The sequence below is a fragment of the Neoarius graeffei genome, chromosome 2 (assembly GCF_027579695.1).
Source record: "Neoarius graeffei isolate fNeoGra1 chromosome 2, fNeoGra1.pri, whole genome shotgun sequence".
NCBI lineage: Eukaryota > Metazoa > Chordata > Actinopteri > Siluriformes > Ariidae > Neoarius > Neoarius graeffei.
Window position 1 is genome coordinate 142,736 of NC_083570.1, and position 17,516 is coordinate 160,251.

A 17,516-nucleotide genomic window follows, 5' to 3' on the forward strand; every position below is an offset into this window, starting at 1 on the left:
CCGCTCATGGCCTTGACAGGCCCTCGCACGTGTGGTTCCGCAACCCAGGACATCCCGCCACCCAACAAAACAGTCACATGTCATATATTCATCAAATGTTCAAAGGTGATGTGCATGTTGCAAATGCCATGACTGCTTGACGAATGAGAGATAGACAAAGACTGTAAGTGTGTGTGTGTGTGTGTGTGTGTGTGTGTGTGTGTGTGTGTGTGTTTCTGTGGTGTGAAAATGTACATTTATATATGTACAAAACTATACATGTGTCTCCTACTTATCTCTATCTCACGCTGTAATCTTAAGTCATCTTAGCTTTCCTGTGTGTGTGTGTGTGTGTGTGTGTGTGGGTGTGTGCATGCAGAGTTTTCATATGTCTGCAACAAAATTCACAATGATGGCAGGTCACTAATATATAGATTTAGGCACTGCTTAAAAGCGGAGCTCCCATCTGTTTCTGGGTTGTAGAATTTTCTTATATCCTAGCCAGTCTCTTTTGTTTTATTTCTTTACTGGCTAACACTGGCCACTCGGCAGTGTGTATGACTGGTAATTACTAGCACTGGCCACTAGGCGGTGTGTCTCATCTCATCTCATTATCTCTAGCTGCTTTATCCTGTTTTACAGGGTCGCAGGCAAGCTGGAGCCTATCCCAGCTGACTACAGGCGAAAGGCGGGGTTCACCCTGGATAAGTCGCCAGGTCATCACAGGGCTAGGTGGTGTGTATGACTGGTAATTACTAACACTGGCCACTAGGTGGTGTGTATGACTGGTAATTACTAACACTGGCCACTAGGCGGTGTGTATGACTGGTAATTACTAACACTGACCACTAGGCGGTGTGTATGACTGGTAATTACTAACACTGACCACTAGGCGGTGTGTATGAGTGGTGGTACATGTACACGGACAAACCATAAAAAATTGACTCGATGGGTTTACCATTTTTTCTTAGGTATGGTGCTCCGCTGGAGCTCCGCTATTAGTGTGTGTGTGTGTGTGTGTGTGTGTCTGTTTGTCAGAGAGAGAGAGAGAGAGAGTGTGTGTGAAAGAGAGTGTGCTCATAGATGTTGTGTGTGCATGTGAGTGCATACTTGTGAGAGTGTATGTGTATGCATAAATATGCATATGACTGTGAGTGTGTGCATGAGTGTGCACAGAATTGTATGTGTTATATCATCAGACTCATGATATCCAATATTTTGTAAAGTTTCAGATCAATCCATCAATGAATTGAACATTTTTCCCCCATTTCCTGCTTGGCCAGATGGTGGCGCTGTGCTAGGCATCTGAATTACACATGTGAATATCATCACAATCATAATACACAATATTTTGTAAAGTGTCAGATAATCAGTTAAGGCATTGCCAATTTCTGGCACATTTCCTGCTTGGCCAGGTGGTGGCGCTATAACAGGCAGGCCCATTGGGCGTCAGGTTATCATAATAATCATAATATCTATTGAAGTAAGAAGTGTCCGACCATACAGTCAATGCACTGTGGCTTTCTGACACGTTTCCTGTTTATGTGGCAAGATATTAAAATCATTAGGCCATTTCAACATATTACAAGATATCAAAAATCCCTTCGCAATTTAATATCAGCGACATCTTGGCATCACGTATAACAAATTTCACATGAATCTCATGAGCCGTCTAGGAGGAGCATGTTAAAATTCATCATGTATCAAAACACACATATTCAAAACCCTATTCTTTCCTTGGCCAGTTGGTGACGCTATACCAGAGAGGCCCATAACGGCTAAAGAGTATTAGAATCATATTACAAGATATCAAGCTCAACATTCAGCAATATCTTGGCATATTATATAATATTTCAACATATTACAACATATCAAAAATCCCTTAGCAATTTAACTGCAGCAATATCTTGGCATCATGTTTGCCAAGTTTGACATGAATTTGATGAACCGTCTAGGAGGAGTACGTTAGAAATGACCATGTGTAATTTCACTCCAAATGGCCTCATGACATCACCATTCCAAAGTTCTACCCATTCATTTCAATGTGAAATGGAAAAGGGGCGCTATGAAGTCCCTGGGCCACGCCCGGGGCCAAAAGTCAGTGGCTGAGTAGCGGTGACAATGACTGATGTGTGTATCAAATTTCATGAGTTTTCGTGCATGGGGAATGCCTCAAATAAGGCCAAACACGACAGAAAAATAATAATAAGAAGAAGAATCCTTCGAAAAACAATAGGGTCTTCACACCATTAGGTGCTCGGGCCCTAATAATAATAATCCTTTGAAAAACAATAGGGTCTCGCACCGAACGGTGCTCGGACCCTAATAAATCTGCATTAGTGATTTTATCTTTAGTCTCACTTCTCAATACAGAAGTTTGTACCTCATGTTGGCCATGTTAGCAGTTTATGTGTAATTAAGAGTAATTTCAGTGCTGTATGGAGGTTACATGCTAGATCACCAAATTGTTAATCTCAGTCATTCGGTAGCTCAGGTCCAGTCTAGCAGCAGCGTTATTAGGGCTTTAATAACATGAACACACTGTGTGGAAGGAGTGTTCGTGGTAAAGCTAAAGGCTAAAACATACAGCACATCTCACACTCAGACAGGAGTTTCACTCATCCCCCCCCCCGCCACACACACAGGGATAAATGAGACCTGTTGAGACTAATTAATATGAAACAGGTGAGACACAGGAGGTTCAGGGGCGTGGCCAGAGGACAAGTGGAGAAACCAGGAAGTAAACAGGAAACAGAGTTGTTTATGTAGAGTTTTATGTGCAGTATGTCTAGTGTTGAATGTGAGTGTGAATGGTTGTCTGTGTCTATGTGTCAGCCCTGTGATGACCTGGCGACTTGTCCAGGGTGAACCCCGCCTTTCACCCGTAGTCAGCTGGGATAGGCTCCAGCTCGCCTGCGACCCTGTAGAAGGATAAAGCGGCTAAAGATAATGAGATGAGATGTCTAGTGTTTGAATTACACAGAGAACAGGTTTTCAGTATCTCTCTCTCCCCCTCACACACACCCCTTAGTGACTTTAGACTTCAGGTTAGTGAGATGCACAACCCTGTTTCCAAAAAAGTTGGGATGCTGTGTAAACAGTAAATAAAACAGAATGTGATGATTTGCAAATCATGGAAGCCCACTATTTCATTGAAAATAGTACAAAGACAACATATCAAATGTTGAAACGGAGAAATTTTATTTTTTTTATTTTTTAAATTTATGCTCATTTTGAATTTGATGTCAGCAAAAGGTTTCAGAGAAGTTGGGACAGGGACATGTTGAAATGAAAGCCAAAGACCATTCATTTTTAATTTTCTCATTTCTAGGGTTCGGGTTAAAGCGTACCATGATCTAAATGTACAATCCCGCCCCCAATCGAAAGTACGTGATATGAATGTTAACCTCCCTCATGGCTCTAACATTCAAAAGGGAATGTAACCTACAGCCAGCAAGACAGGTTCAGGGCTATAGGAACAATACCTGGGGATTTAGCCCAATAACCCGGTCCAAGGCACGCCCCTGCTCTGAATCTTTTAATTATATTATGGACCATAGATGATGTGATCCCCATATTCTGTGCAGTTTTACATTGAGGAACATTATTCTTGAATTGTTGCACTGTTTGCCCACGCAGTCTTTCACAGAGCGGTGAACCCTGCCCCATCTTTACTTCTGAGAGATTCCGGCTCTCTGGGAGGGTCTTTTTATACCCAATCATCTTACTGACCTGTTGACAATTAGTCTAATTAGTTTTTTTTTTCAGGTCATCACAGGGCTGACACATAGACACAGACAACCATTCACACTCACATTCACACCTACGGTCAATTTAGGCTACATCCACACGACAACGGCAACGAGATGTTATTTAAAAAAATATCGCGTCCAAATGGGCAACGATCAGTAAAATATCAGGTCCATATGGCAACGCAACGCTTGCTGAAAACGATGCAATACACATGCCACACCTCTAGGGGTGCTGTAAGACGGTCCCTTCGGAGACACCAGAACAATAGAAGAAGTAAGGACGCATGCGCATAAACTATTATGCGCGAGACTTCATATTAGCCACAAAGTCAGAAAAATCTGTTCGTAAAATTACATTATAATGACCAAATACAATGAAAAGTATTTTTCCAGTCTCACCTGTGAAAGGTAATCCCATGTGATCTCGTTTGGACAGCAAACCTGTTGGTACAGTTAAACGCAGCACATGAATGAGGCATCTTTATTCTCCGCTTTGACCCATCCAATATGGCAGCGAGGATGACGTATGATTCTACGCGGAAGGCGGCGTCTTTAATGGTCCGGAATAAATTGAATGCTACACGTTGATGGATTAATTTGTTCTTCTATGCCCTTTTTGAGGAATGTATTGTAGGACTTAAACCAACATCTGAAGAGGTGAGATCGCTCCTTTTTTTCCCTATTTTTGCTGGCGGGATTGACTCTGTCCTAAGGGCTATTCTCTCTCTCTCTCTCTCTCTCTCTCTCTCTCTCTCTCTCTCTCTCTCACTCTCTCACACTTTGCACCATTACACAATAAATATTCACAGTGAAAATATTTTGTAAGCGCGTTTCATGAACCAAGTTATAGGATTTGTTGACAACTCGCATCGAGTTTGTTACACTTCTACCCGGCGTGAAGCACTGACAGTCATGTGGTTGTGACGTCATCGTCAACAAATCCGTTCTACTCATCCAGACGACTTCGCAACGGCAACGTTGCCAGATCTTTCCACTCTGGAACCCGTTCTCAAAAGATTGCGTTTTGGGGCACCCAAAACGCCGGTGCTGTGTGGACGCCAGGCCGAAACGATAAACAATTGTATCGGATTCACCTGAATCCGTTGCCGTGTGGACAGGGCCTTAGAGTCACCAGTTAACCTAACCTGCATGTCTTTGGACTGTGGGGGAAACCGGAGCACCCGGAGGAAACCCACGCGGACAACATGCAAACTCCGTACAGAAAGGCCCTCGCCGGCCACGGGGCTCGAACCCAGACCTTCTTGCTGTGAGGCAACAGCGCTAACCACTACACCACCGTGCTGCCCATCTTTGTAATATTTTCAATGAAATATAGAGTTTCCATGATTTCTAAATCATCATATTCTGTTTTTACTGACCGTTTGGGACACAGCGTCCCAACTGATTTGGAAATGGAGTTGTGAATGAATGAAACCTTTATTGCCCCAAGGGGAATTTGTCTTGGACTTAGGAGCCATAAATTACATAAAACAAAACAACACTTAAACATGCAGACTTACACAATAATACATAGAATAACAAACAAATCTAAAAAAACCCCAATATATAAATAAAAGGTGCATACTTTAGAATGGTGTCGTCTGAATTCAGCCTGTTTAGCAGCTGAATGTTCCTTGGCACAAAAGATGTTATAGCTCTGTTTGTTTTTACATGTGGCGTTCTATAACGGAGTCCTAAGGGGAGAGTGGGGTACTCAGGGAAGAGGGGGTGGGATGGATCATCCAGTATCTTCAAGGCCAAATTAATGGTGTATTCATCAGAAATCTGCACGATACTTTTCACTTCTGATCCAGTTATTTTCCTACCAAGTTTTGTAATCTTATCCAGCATATTCCCGTTTTGAACAGATAAACCACCCCCCCCAACACTGAATTACAAAGGTCACAACACTCTGTATAAAAGTTAAATAAAACAATCTCAAAATCACTGTATCAGCCTTAAAGCTACGCAGTTTCCTTAAAAAATAAAGTCTTTGTTGTGCCTTTGTATATCTTGCAAGAGTATTTGCCCTCCATGTGAGCTTATTGTCTATAATAGTACCTAAGTACTTCTACTCTTCCACTATGTCAATATCACTCCCATGTACAGAAACTGGTTTAAGAGGGGGCCTTTTCCTAAAATTGATAACCATTTCTTTGGTTTTCAAAATATTTAAAATCAAGGAATTTTCATTACACCATTTATAGAACTGGTCTATTTCCTGTCTGTAGCCAGTCTCATCACCCGTTAAGAAACCCACTATGGCCGTATCATCAGCAAACATAAAAAGAGAACATTCAAGGGTGTGGCTCACACAGTCATTTGTGTACAGTATATATAATAGGGGTGACAGGACAGGACTTCCCAGCTACAAACACTGATTGATGCGCTTTCTGTTACGTTGTCCGGCCAGTTTGGAAAAGGCCGCAGACCGCTCTCCCACCTAGCGAAATATTTATTCAAGGCATTTGCCTCTTCAACTGAGTGCTCAGGAATTTTTGGCTGATTACTTTGTCCAATCATAGTTTTAATTCCTCTCCATGCCATCCATGAGTCGTTATTCATCAACAGTTGTTCCACGTTTGAGTTATATATTCCCTTGCTATGATTAATTTCCGCCTGTATCTCCCTTTGAATCAACTTCCCCCTGCGCCGATCATTTGCTTTAAACGCCCACTCTTTTTCCACCAACAGTTTCTTAATATCACTTGTGATCCATGGTTTTGAGTTGGCAAACATTTTTATTTTTTTCGTAGGGATCAGATTATCCACACAGAAGTTGATGTAGGCTGTAACTGTCTCAACGTGATTGTCCAAGTCCTCACAGTCAAAGACCTCCCAGTCCGTACAGTCAAAACAGCCTTGCAGAGCTGTCAAACTGTCAGGGTCCCATACAGGCACTGATCTTACTTTGGGCTTCTCTTTTTTAAGTCTCTGGCGGTATGAGGGCAGTAAGTAGACAGTATTATGATCTGACCCACCTACTGGTGGCTTATTGATGGCTTGGTAGGCATTTCTTATGTTGCCATAACACAGATCAATGGTTTTTGAACCGCGCGTGGCGCATTTAACATATTGCTGATAATGGGGCAATGCAGTTAACATGGAGCAGCCATTAAAATTGCCCAGAATTAACTTGGGTGTATCTGGGGAGGCTGTCTCCAGATCTTGTATGTGTTGATGTATAACCTCTGCAGCCACTTTGTAATTTGCATCGGGGGGGATATAAACCAAGCACACAAAGAGCTGCCCAAACTCCCGTGGCAAGTATGTGGGTCGAAGGGAAATGGAGAGAAGTTCTAAGTTTGGGGAACTGACAGTGTGTCTGATGACATAGTGTTTACACCATTGTGTGTTAATATACATACAGAGACCGCCTCCGATCGATTTCCCAGTGGCTCGCTGGTCTCTGTCGAGTCTTATTGGTGTCCCAAACCCCGAAAGAGAAATACTATCATCATTTACCGTGTTATTCAGCCACGTTTCGCTGAAGCATAAAATACAACTTTCCCTGTATTCAAACAGGTGTTGTGTGGCAGCGTGTAGTTCGTCGACTTTGTTCCTCAGTGCCCTCACGTTAGATAAGATGATAGTTGGGAGTGGAGGTTTGAATCCTCTTGCACGAACTCGCCGGCGGATTCCTACTCTCGATCCTCGCTTTCTCTGACTGAATCTCCATGCTGTAGACCTAAGACATTCCAGGGGAATATCTGATGCAGGTATCCTGTCATGTTGTAGTAGTAGGCCCAGCTGCAGTAACTCCACTCTCCCATAGGTAATCTTATGGCCCTTTTCCACTACCCTTTTTCAGCTCACTTCAGCTCGCTTCAGCTCACTTCAGCCCGACACGGCTCACGTTTCGACTACCAAAAACCAGCACGACTCAGCTCACTTCAGCCCTGCTTAGCCCCTAAAACTCGCACCGTTTTGGAGTGGGGCTGAAGCGAGCCAAGCCGTGCCGAGTGAGGTTGGGGGCGTGAGCAGACACTCCCCTGTGCACTGATTGGTGAGGAGGAGTGTCCTCACATGCCCACACACGCCCCGCGAGCGCGCTGGGATCTGTAAACACCGCAAACCCGGAAGAAGAAGAATTACGAATTACGAGAATTTCTGAAGCCTTATGCGCCTCGCCTCATCTATACGCTCTTGCCAGTATCTGTTGGCGTTGTCGGTGACAACAAGCCACAGCACCAAGACCAGCAACACTAACGACTCCATGTCCTCCATGTTTATTGTTTACTATTCGGGTCGTGAGACTACCGCTTAAAAGATCACTGAATCAGTGACATACAGAGCATCATGGACGAGTTCGCGGAGCGCAAGGCTCGTCGTATGCCCTTCAAATAATGCGCGCAGTAGGCTATTGATGTTTTATTATGAGCCATGTACAGTATGTCACCTAATGTTTTTTTGTTTCTGAGTTACATGTTCGTTTGAAGGACTTAATGTACAAAATAACATAGTTGCACCCCGTAGTGTTGAAATTGGTAAACACAGTGCATTCAGTGAGGTTTGCACCGCCCTCCTTTTATTTCTGACTCTTCCTGTCACCGTTGCAACCTCTGAGCGCTCATTCGTATGCCCTTCAAATAATGTGCGCAGTATAGGCTATTGATGTTTTATTATGAGCCATGTACAGTATCCTAATGTTTTTTGTTTCTGAGTTACATGTTCGTTTGAAGGACTTGATGTACTAAATAACATAGTTGCACCCGGTAGTGTTGAAATTGGTAAACACCGCAGTTGCGGACATTTTGTAGCCTAAAATGATGTTATGATAAGCTTTAATAAAGGGCCCGGTCATTTGCCCCGCCCCCGGCCCGGCTCTGACTTGTTCCGCCACTGTCACTGATGTCACTGTTTGCGCTGCTTAACGACATCACGTGACGTCCACCCACTTTCGCTAACTCCACCCAATGTGTCCACCCACTTCCAGCCAGCACGGTTCAGCGCGGTTGTAGTCGAAATGCAACTCCAACAGCCCCGCTCAGCTCGACTCAGCTCGACTCAGCACGGCACGGCTCAGCCACGTTTGTAGTGGAAAAGCGGCATTTGAAGACTCCGTACGTATCATTAGAGGACAGAGCAGAGTGATCGCCAATAAAAGTCTGAAACAAAGCATGTTTTAACTGCTGTTCATGCAAAATATAGCGTTCTAATTTATAAAGTGCAAACAAGCACACTTTAAGACATAACACTTAGTACCGCATCTAACAAACAAAAAAAAAACAAACACGAACAAAGAAAGCTCCAGCACGCGAGTCAGCCGCAGACCAGCGCCACTTGTATTGAGACTGAACAGAGAGTTGATTGGACAGAAGAGCTTTATACTATATTCGGGCTGGTTCTGCCAGATTGGGTGCCAATACTTTTTTTTTAAAATGATGATGATGATGTCTCAGCTTGGTTCTGCAGGTGACATCTGAGGCTCTCAGAAAGTTTTTTTTTATTTGATTTTATTTGTGTTTTATTGGATTCAGTTATTAATTTGAATGAAACTGTTTGATCCCGATTTCAGCTGTTGATTTTGCGGCTGTATGACTGAACTGTTCACATCCTTTACAGACACGCAGAGATTTTATAAATAAACTCTTCACTTTGATCGAACACTGTTTTCTGTATTATTTTTTAGTGTTAACAGTTTGTTAAAGTGATGGAATAGTGAACACATCCACCCTGTTTGTGTTTCTGTTTTAGTCGTGATGAACGCACAGAGAACCTCAGTGAGTCTCTCCAACACACACTGTTACTAAGCAACAGGAACACCACTGGAACCAGTCTATGGAGAGAAACTGTGTGTGTGTGTACGTGTGTGTACTCATGGGCTTGATTATACATATGCACACATGCATTGAACACAGTTCTGTTAGAGTGTGATGTTTACTGTGGCTCCTCTAAGGAGCCTGATGATGTCATAAGGGGAGCCCTCTAATGAGCAGCTCTCCTTAATGAAATCTCAGCAGGGTTAGACACATTACTGCAACCTGCATAGACAGACGAAGAGAGAGAGAGAAGTCTCTGTCTGTAATGAGTTAATTGTAGTCTTTATGAAGTTAAAGTGAAGATTTTGCTTATTCCTCATCACAGGCGATTGATCGAAGAAGATACGTGAAGCTCTGCTTTCTCTAAAATATAATTAAAATGAAACTGGAGTGAACAGTGTTGGCTGTGCTCAGCTTCCAGACTCTTCGCTCTTAGATTAGCATGTCCCTTCAGCAGGCTCTGATTTATTGTGTTTGGTGATTAATGATAGATTTGATTTATTCTGAGTGATGATAATCTTATCATTTTACAGGTGTATTCTGCTTGTTACGGTTCTGTATAAAGACTTTGGACTACTCGTCTTTTCAAGCGGTTGAAAGCCAAGTTAAAGCATTAAAACACATGGAATTTTGTTCATTATGATTACAGACGATTAGATTTTACTTATGCCGAGTGACTTATCACGTTACACAGGTTCTCTGCTTGTTACAGCAGCTAGCATCATAGCTCCATGTCTCCAGAGTGGATGATGTTAGCATTTAACTTTTGCCTATTCAGCCATACAAGAAAATGGAGTTATACTGATTTATGAGAAAATGCCATTTATTTATAAGAAGTTCTCAGCAATTCTGAGCTGAACTATTACTACTAGCATCATTAGCTTAGCTACACAGTCATCTACAATCTCAAATCAGAAAAAGTTGGGGTGGTATGTTGAGTTGAAATTAAAACTGATTTGTAAATCATCTTTGACCTGTATTGCACTCAAAACAATACAACAGCACATTATCTGGTCTTTTACCTCGAGTTTTATTGTTTTTTTTTTCAAAATAAATACATTTCAAAAAAATTTTGTTACAGTAAATAATTTCCCACTTTATAATGTTCCTGTTCCTTCTCCCAACACTTAAGATGTTTATGGACTGAAGACTCCGAGTGATGAAGTGTTTCAGGTGTTATTTTTGTCCCGTTCTTCCTGTAAACAGTACGGGGTTGTCACGGACATTTTTAATTTCTAAATTCTCATATACACACACGCTCAAAACATCTCAACAAAAATACACTTGGACAAAAGTATAACACTTTTCTAATAAAATAATTTCACTACTAACACATGACTTTAAAGGTGACATTACAATTTAATTTGGGGGAATTTTCAAAAAAGAAAAACACTTTACTCTGTGTGGCACATTTAAATTTCTTGTTCATTAAATAATTAATGCAAAATGAAGTGTTTTTATAACTATATTCAGGAAATATCAGGACATCATTAAACTTTTAGCTTTAATCAAACACTTTTACTGAAATGAAATTACTAGCAATTTATAACAAATATACAATAACAAGCAAATAAGGGAGAAAACAGAAAGGTGTGTTTTAGGAGTCAGTGATGCGCGTCTGTGTATCTTCAGGTCGGGAGATTTTAATGACTTTAACGTTAAAGGGAATGAAGTAGGATGTTAGTGCATGGGCATCGCTGTGTGTTAGCGTTAGCTCCTGTGCGATCCGCTCAGCTGGCCACTCCTTAGGTGTTAGCTTGTGGTTATTTAGTGCTGTTAGTGCCTCCACAATGGTAAGCTTCCCTTTGGGCACATCTGTGATGTCACACACTCCAGGGGGCGCCAGTGAGGCACTGAGGGGGCGACGGTCCACCTGCTGCAGCCTCCTCACACCTGCCAACCTCTGTAACTAACACACACACACACACACACACGTGTAATTCTGTGTTGCAGCAGTAAGAGCTCTTTCACAGAGACATTTACAGCAGAAGCTCCACATAAAGATTTTAAAACTCTACATTTCCTGTGAGGAGAAATGTGTGCGTAACATCTCTGGAAGGAGTCTCCAGTGTCAGTGCTGTGCAGTGATGGGAATAACGGCGTTAGAAATAAACGGCGTTACTAACGGCATTACTTTTTTAGTAACGGGTAATCTAACTAATTACTTTTTACATCATTATAACGCCGTTCCCGTTACTTACAATAAAATGCTCTGTGTTACTTTATTAAAGCTGTTTTCAGTTGGCACGCTGCTCGTTCAGCCTTTCTTTACTCTGCTTTAGTGTGGGGCGGGGAGATGCGAGACAACGGCACAGCAAGCCAATCAGAGTAGATTTGGACAACATACGTAGGTACTGCACTACTGCGCACACTTTCAATCAGAAGACCCAGCGATGGCGAGCGGTCAGCCCAGCACTGCGCTTTCACACTGGAAATACAGCCATTACTTTTCATTACTTGAAATAAAAGGCAAAAATGTCTACGTGCAATGCACATTATGTCGAGGAACAAAGCGTTTGTCCTCGTCAGTGGCCAGTATCAAATCAAATCAAGTTTATTTGTATCGCGCTTTTAACAATAAACATTGTCGCAAAGCAGCTTTACAGAATTTGAACGACTTAAAACATGAGCTAATTTTATCCCTAATCTATCCCCAATGATGAAGCCTGTGGCGACGGTGGCAAGGAAAAACTCCCTCAGACGACATGAGGAAGAAACCTCGAGAGGAACCAGACTCAAAAGGGAACCCATCCTCATTTGGGCAACAACAGACAGCCTGACTATAATATTAACAGTTTTAACAGGTATAACCCTCAACTGTCCTCATGGGGCCGTCCTTCACAGGAGTGGGGCGATAAAACTCCGACCAGTAATTAGTAACAATTTTAATAACTACAAAAATATATTAAATTTGATAATGTCTTCTCACATTGTACCACAAAAATATTAATATAGTGTAGATAACGTTACTAACTGGTTCTGTTAAGTGTCCATTTCAGTCATTAAACACATTTAACATTCACTTTTATTATGATTACACTAATTGAATTTGTTTTTTTTTTTTGGGGGGGGTTAACACAAAATGTAACGGAATAATTACTTTCCCTGGTAATTAGTTACTTTTATGACAAAGTAACTCCGTTACTAACTCAGTTACTTTTTGGGAAAAGTAACTAGTAACTATAACTAATTACTTTTTGAAAGTAACGTGCCCAACACTGGTGCTGTGCAACAGTCAGAGGGGAAGCTGGAACTGGAAGGTACTGGACAGAGTTTACACTTCTTTACAGTTTCTCTTTTTTTTGTCTGATTCACTTGCAGAGAGAATAAAAAGACACTGGTGAGGGGACGACTATTTATCGCTGCTATAATGTAACTGGGTTTTTTGGTGGGAAAAAAAATCAATGCTCTCTGATTTTCACTAAATTCACATGAGGGAATAATGTGTTCAGGACTAACCCCAGGGTGTGATTATTTTTATCCCATCACACTCCAGAACTGAGATCTGAACCACTTTATATCATTACACTCAATTACAGACAGGTGTTTATCTAATTCAGCAGTACACTGTGTTCCAAATTATTATGCAACAAGTGTTTAAGAGTGGTAAGGTAAGATATTTGTCAGTTAAACTCATGAATGGTAATGTGTATCAGGGCTCTGTATATCACTGAAACCAATTGAAGACACCTGTGCTAATTAGTTTGGCAGGTGAGTCCAATTAAAGTGGAAACTACTAAAGAAGGTTGTACCACATTATTAAGCAGGCTACCATTTTCAACCAAAATGGGCAAGAAAAAGGACCTGTCAGCTGCTGAAAAGCAACAAATAGTTGAATGTTTGGGTCAAGGCATGGCAACAATCAAAATTGCCAAGAGACTTCATCGCGATCATCGCACTATGAAGAAGTATGTAGCTGATTCAGAGCACACACGTGTGCGTGCTAATAATGGAAAATCCAGGACTCTTTCCTACAGGCAAATACGCTGGATCAAAAGAGCAGCTGTAAAAATGCCCTGTCATAGCAGCAGACAAGTTTTTGAAGCTGCTGGTGCCTCCAACGTGCCCCGAACAACAAGATGCAGGGTCCTCCAGGGGTTTGCAGCGGTGCGTAAGCCATCGTTTCGACCTCCCCTGTCCATTGGACACAAGCAGAAACGGCTCCAGTGGGCCAGGCAATACATGAAGACTGACTTCAAAACTGTTCTGTTCACCGATGAATGTCGTGCAACCCTCGATGGTCCAGATGGATGGAGTGGTGGATGGTTGGTTGACGGCCACCCCATGCAAACAAGGCTACGGCGCCAACAAGGAGGTGGTGGAGTGATGTTTTGGGCTGGAATCATGGGGAGAGAGATTGTCGGCCCTTTTAGGATCCCTGACGGTGTGAAGATGACATCCATAACATATGTGGAGTTCCTCAAAGAACACTTCCTGCCATGGTTTAAAAGGAAGAATCGTGCTTTTCGAAACAAGATCATTTTCATGCATGACAATGCACCATGTCATGCTGCAAAGAATACATCTGCATCTCTGGCTGCAATGGGCATCAAAGGAGACAAACTTATGGTGTGGCCCCCATCCTCAACCCTATTGAGAACCTTTGGAGCATCATCAAGAGAAGTGTTTATGATGGTGGGAGGCAGTTCACATCTCAACAACAGCTCTGGGAGGCTATTCTGTCCTCATGCAAGGCAGTTCCAGCAGATACTATCCAAAAACTGACAAATTCAATGGATGGAAGACTTGAGAAGGTCCTTTTCAACAAGGGGTCCTATGTTCAGATGTGACTTCACTTGTGATAATGTTTTGATTTAAATAGTGTTTGATTTCAGTTACATTTCAGTTAGTCATGACCTGCTAATGTTTCTAATTTCACACATGACCATTTTTTGTTCTTTATGACAAAATGTTTGGAAACTCAATTGTGTGTAATAATTTGGAACATGCATTTTGGGTGCATTTGTGTTTTTTATTTCTTAAAAATTTACTGTTATCATTGGGAGGTTCGTTCAAAAACATTTGAATTGTACTCTAATGGTTGATGACTGGAAAATCATGACTGCCATTAATGTAGATAATTTAGGAAAATCTGAGAAAATATGATTTGCATAATAATTTGGAACACAGTGTAATGTGGTTTTATAACCATCTGCACTTTATATTCTGTTTAACTGTGTGTGTGTGTGTGTGTGTGTGTGTACCGGCGTTTGTGGGTCTTTAGAATCCACATAAATTTGTCTGAGTCGATTCAGTAGCGGCTCATCCTTCCTGTGGATCTCACTCACTGTAACACACAGAGGTAATGGTGTCAGTGAACAGTGCTGCACACTCGAGCCCTGAGCAGTGTGCACTCACTCACTCACTCACTCACTCTCTCTAGCACACTACGTAGGGCGCGAGTGTACAGAGTGTCAGTGAGACAGTTAGCAGGTCAGTAAACACGGACAGAAACTTTATCATTACCGGGCGGGACGCGATTACTGTGGTTAATCGGTACCGGATGCCGAGGCGCTGCTTCCGGTTTGCTTTTGCCGATTTCGCGGTGCGCACGAGCCTCCAGATTGAAGTTCTTGAAGAGGCGGCCCACGCGCGCGCCCATGACCGACACTTTCTGTGACCCGGAACAGAAACTGGTGTCGGACAAGCAGCGAAATCACTCACCGTGTCCGAAATCGCTCACTCGTTCACTACTCCCTATATAGGGAATCACTACACAGAGGACTATACAGTGAACTCACTGGTAAAATGATAAAACTCTCTCGGACACTCGTCCGTCGCGCTGGTATTTACGTCATTACTGTCGCACAATTAAAACGTGCCGGATCAGTCGGCTGGTGGGTTTCAAAATAATAAATACACGCGTGTGTTTTTGTGATAAATCCATATTATACTGAGCGCATTTCACACATTAATCAATACACAGTCTCTGCATCTTTCAGTTATTTTAAATCAAGGCTGAATCCTTTCTTTCTTCTTCGACGCTGCTTTTTATTAAATCACATGAGACTTTTAATTTGATTTCTTTCAGCGCGACCGCAATGCATGATGGGATATATTGCTTTGGTTAGTGACCCTCGTTGTACACTACTTTGAGTGCACTATACAGGGTGTAAATAATCCTCACTAAGGTTTCGGACAGCGCTACAAAATGGCGTCCTCGCTATACAGTGAGTAGGGAACGATTTCGGACACAGCCACAAAGGCAGGGCTTGGAGTTACTTCCGCTTCTGGTCTTCTCAAGCAGCAAATGTAAAATAAAAGTACCAGTACACACACACACAATTACAGGCAAATACCATCCATCCATCATTTCTAGCCGCTTTATCCTGTCCTACAGGGTCACAGGCGGGCAGGCTGGAGCCTATCCCAGCTGACTACGGGCGAAAGGCGGGGTTCACCCTGGACAAGTCGCCAGGTCATCACAGGGCTGACACATAGACACAGACAACCATTCACACTCACATTCACACCTACGCTCAATTTAGAGTCACCAGTTAACCTAACCTGCATGTCTTTGGACTGTGGGGGAAACCGGAGCACCCGGAGGAAGCCCACGCGGACACGGGGAGAACATGCAAACTCCACACAGAAAGGCCCTCGCCAGCCCCGGGGCTCGAACCCAGGACCTTCTTGCTGTGAGGCGACAGCACTAACCACTACGCCACCGTGCCGCCCCAATAAGACAATCATTAAATAATATTTTACCAGTGTGAAACAGAAACTGATAGATGATAAAGGTAAACAGTACTAATTATTTTTGTGTTTAATAAGAGAGAAAATCAGAGCTGGTGGTTTCACTGCAGTTTATCAGCTTTTATATTGTAAATGAAAAGATAGTGCTGCATTGTGGGATTCAGTCAATCATAAACACACACACACACACACAGTAATAACACAGGTTTGGAGTTTAGACTAAGCAGTGTGTGTGTGTAGCAGAGATATCAGGACAAAATGCTGAGACACTTTACTGAATTCTTCATGGCATGGACTCCACATGATGCTGGCAATATTCCTTTGAGTTTCTGCTCCATGTTAATGAAGTGATTGCATCACACAACTCATGCAGATCTTTCAGGTGCACTTTCATGCTGTTCTTCTCCTGTTCCACCACATCCTGAAGGTGTTCTCCTGGACTCAGATCACTGAACTCAGGGTCATGTTCAGGAAACCAGCATTATGCTGGAAGTAGACGTTAGATGGTGGTCAACTGTGGCCATGACGGGATGCAACAACGATGATCAAATACACCGTGGCATTCAAGAAAAGATTGAGTTGTATTGTAATGGAAATTTCTAATAAACACTTCAGAATGCTTAGCAGTCGTCTTTTCAGTTATTTATTATAGTAGATCATATAAAGATATATAAAATAGGAAAGGAAAGAGAAGAATAGAAGAAGAGTAGAAGACACCACTTCAGTGATGCCGAGAGTATGCGCACTCTGAGTTGTGTTTTTTTGGCTGTATCTATTATACTTCTAAAGGCATTCGCTCACTGCTTGTGTCTTCACGTGATTGGCTCAAGATTTTCTATGAAGTTTTGCTAATGAGTGCACCTGGCATGCTTTGGTACGTGTAGGCAGATGCAAGTTAGGGAGAGCTCAAGCTCCCTGCTTATCACTACTGAGGTCAGGAAAGGTGGTTACATCATGAGAAGATGCGTAGTTAGGACGAACTCAAGCACCCTGCTCATTACCACCAAGGCCACAGAAAGGTGATTACAACATTGGAAAAAAAACATCTTTCTCAGTATATTAGGCCACTTGAGCTCAACACACAGAAACACAGAGAACAGGAATGTTCATCCACTAAATTTCCCTCACATTCTCCCCCCTTTTTATCCTACAGGATAAAAATTGCTAAAGAAAGAAAAGAACTGTACACAGTTTCAGTGATGAGTTCTCAGAGAGATTCGACTTAACACGTCATTGAGTGTACAGGGATAATGCTAGGGCTGTTTTTTATAAGACATAGAGGTCTTAAGTTAATGCTAGCAAGCTATATACATAGATCAGGAATAAT

General features: G+C 42.3%; 1 protein-coding gene across 1 annotated transcript; it reads right to left on the reverse strand.

Annotated features, from left to right (window-relative positions):
• Window positions 1-10,499: 10,499 nt before the first annotated feature.
• ndufaf4 (NADH:ubiquinone oxidoreductase complex assembly factor 4) lies at window positions 10,500-15,286 on the reverse strand. Its single transcript, XM_060913427.1, has 3 exons — window positions 14,960-15,286; window positions 14,698-14,780; window positions 10,500-11,402 (listed from the first exon to the last, which is right to left on the reverse strand). The coding sequence occupies exons 1-3, from the start codon at window positions 15,093-15,095 to the stop codon at window positions 11,091-11,093; spliced, it is 531 nt and encodes a 176-aa protein (XP_060769410.1). The 5' UTR covers window positions 15,096-15,286; the 3' UTR covers window positions 10,500-11,090.
• Between the last annotated feature and the right edge of the window lie 2,230 nt (window positions 15,287-17,516).

Bases quoted from the DNA above. Each gene is read 5' to 3' on its own strand.
- ndufaf4 (XM_060913427.1), bottom strand. From the start codon at position 15,095: ATGGGCGCGCGCGTGGGCCGCCTCTTCAAGAACTTCAATCTGGAGGCT. The intron at 14,781-14,959 runs GTAATGATAAAG...TGTGTGTTACAG, and splicing joins CAGTAATCGCGTCCCGCCCG to TGAGTGAGATCCACAGGAAG. The intron at 11,403-14,697 runs GTACACACACAC...TGTGTGTGTTAG, and splicing joins CTAAAGACCCACAAACGCCG to TTACAGAGGTTGGCAGGTGT.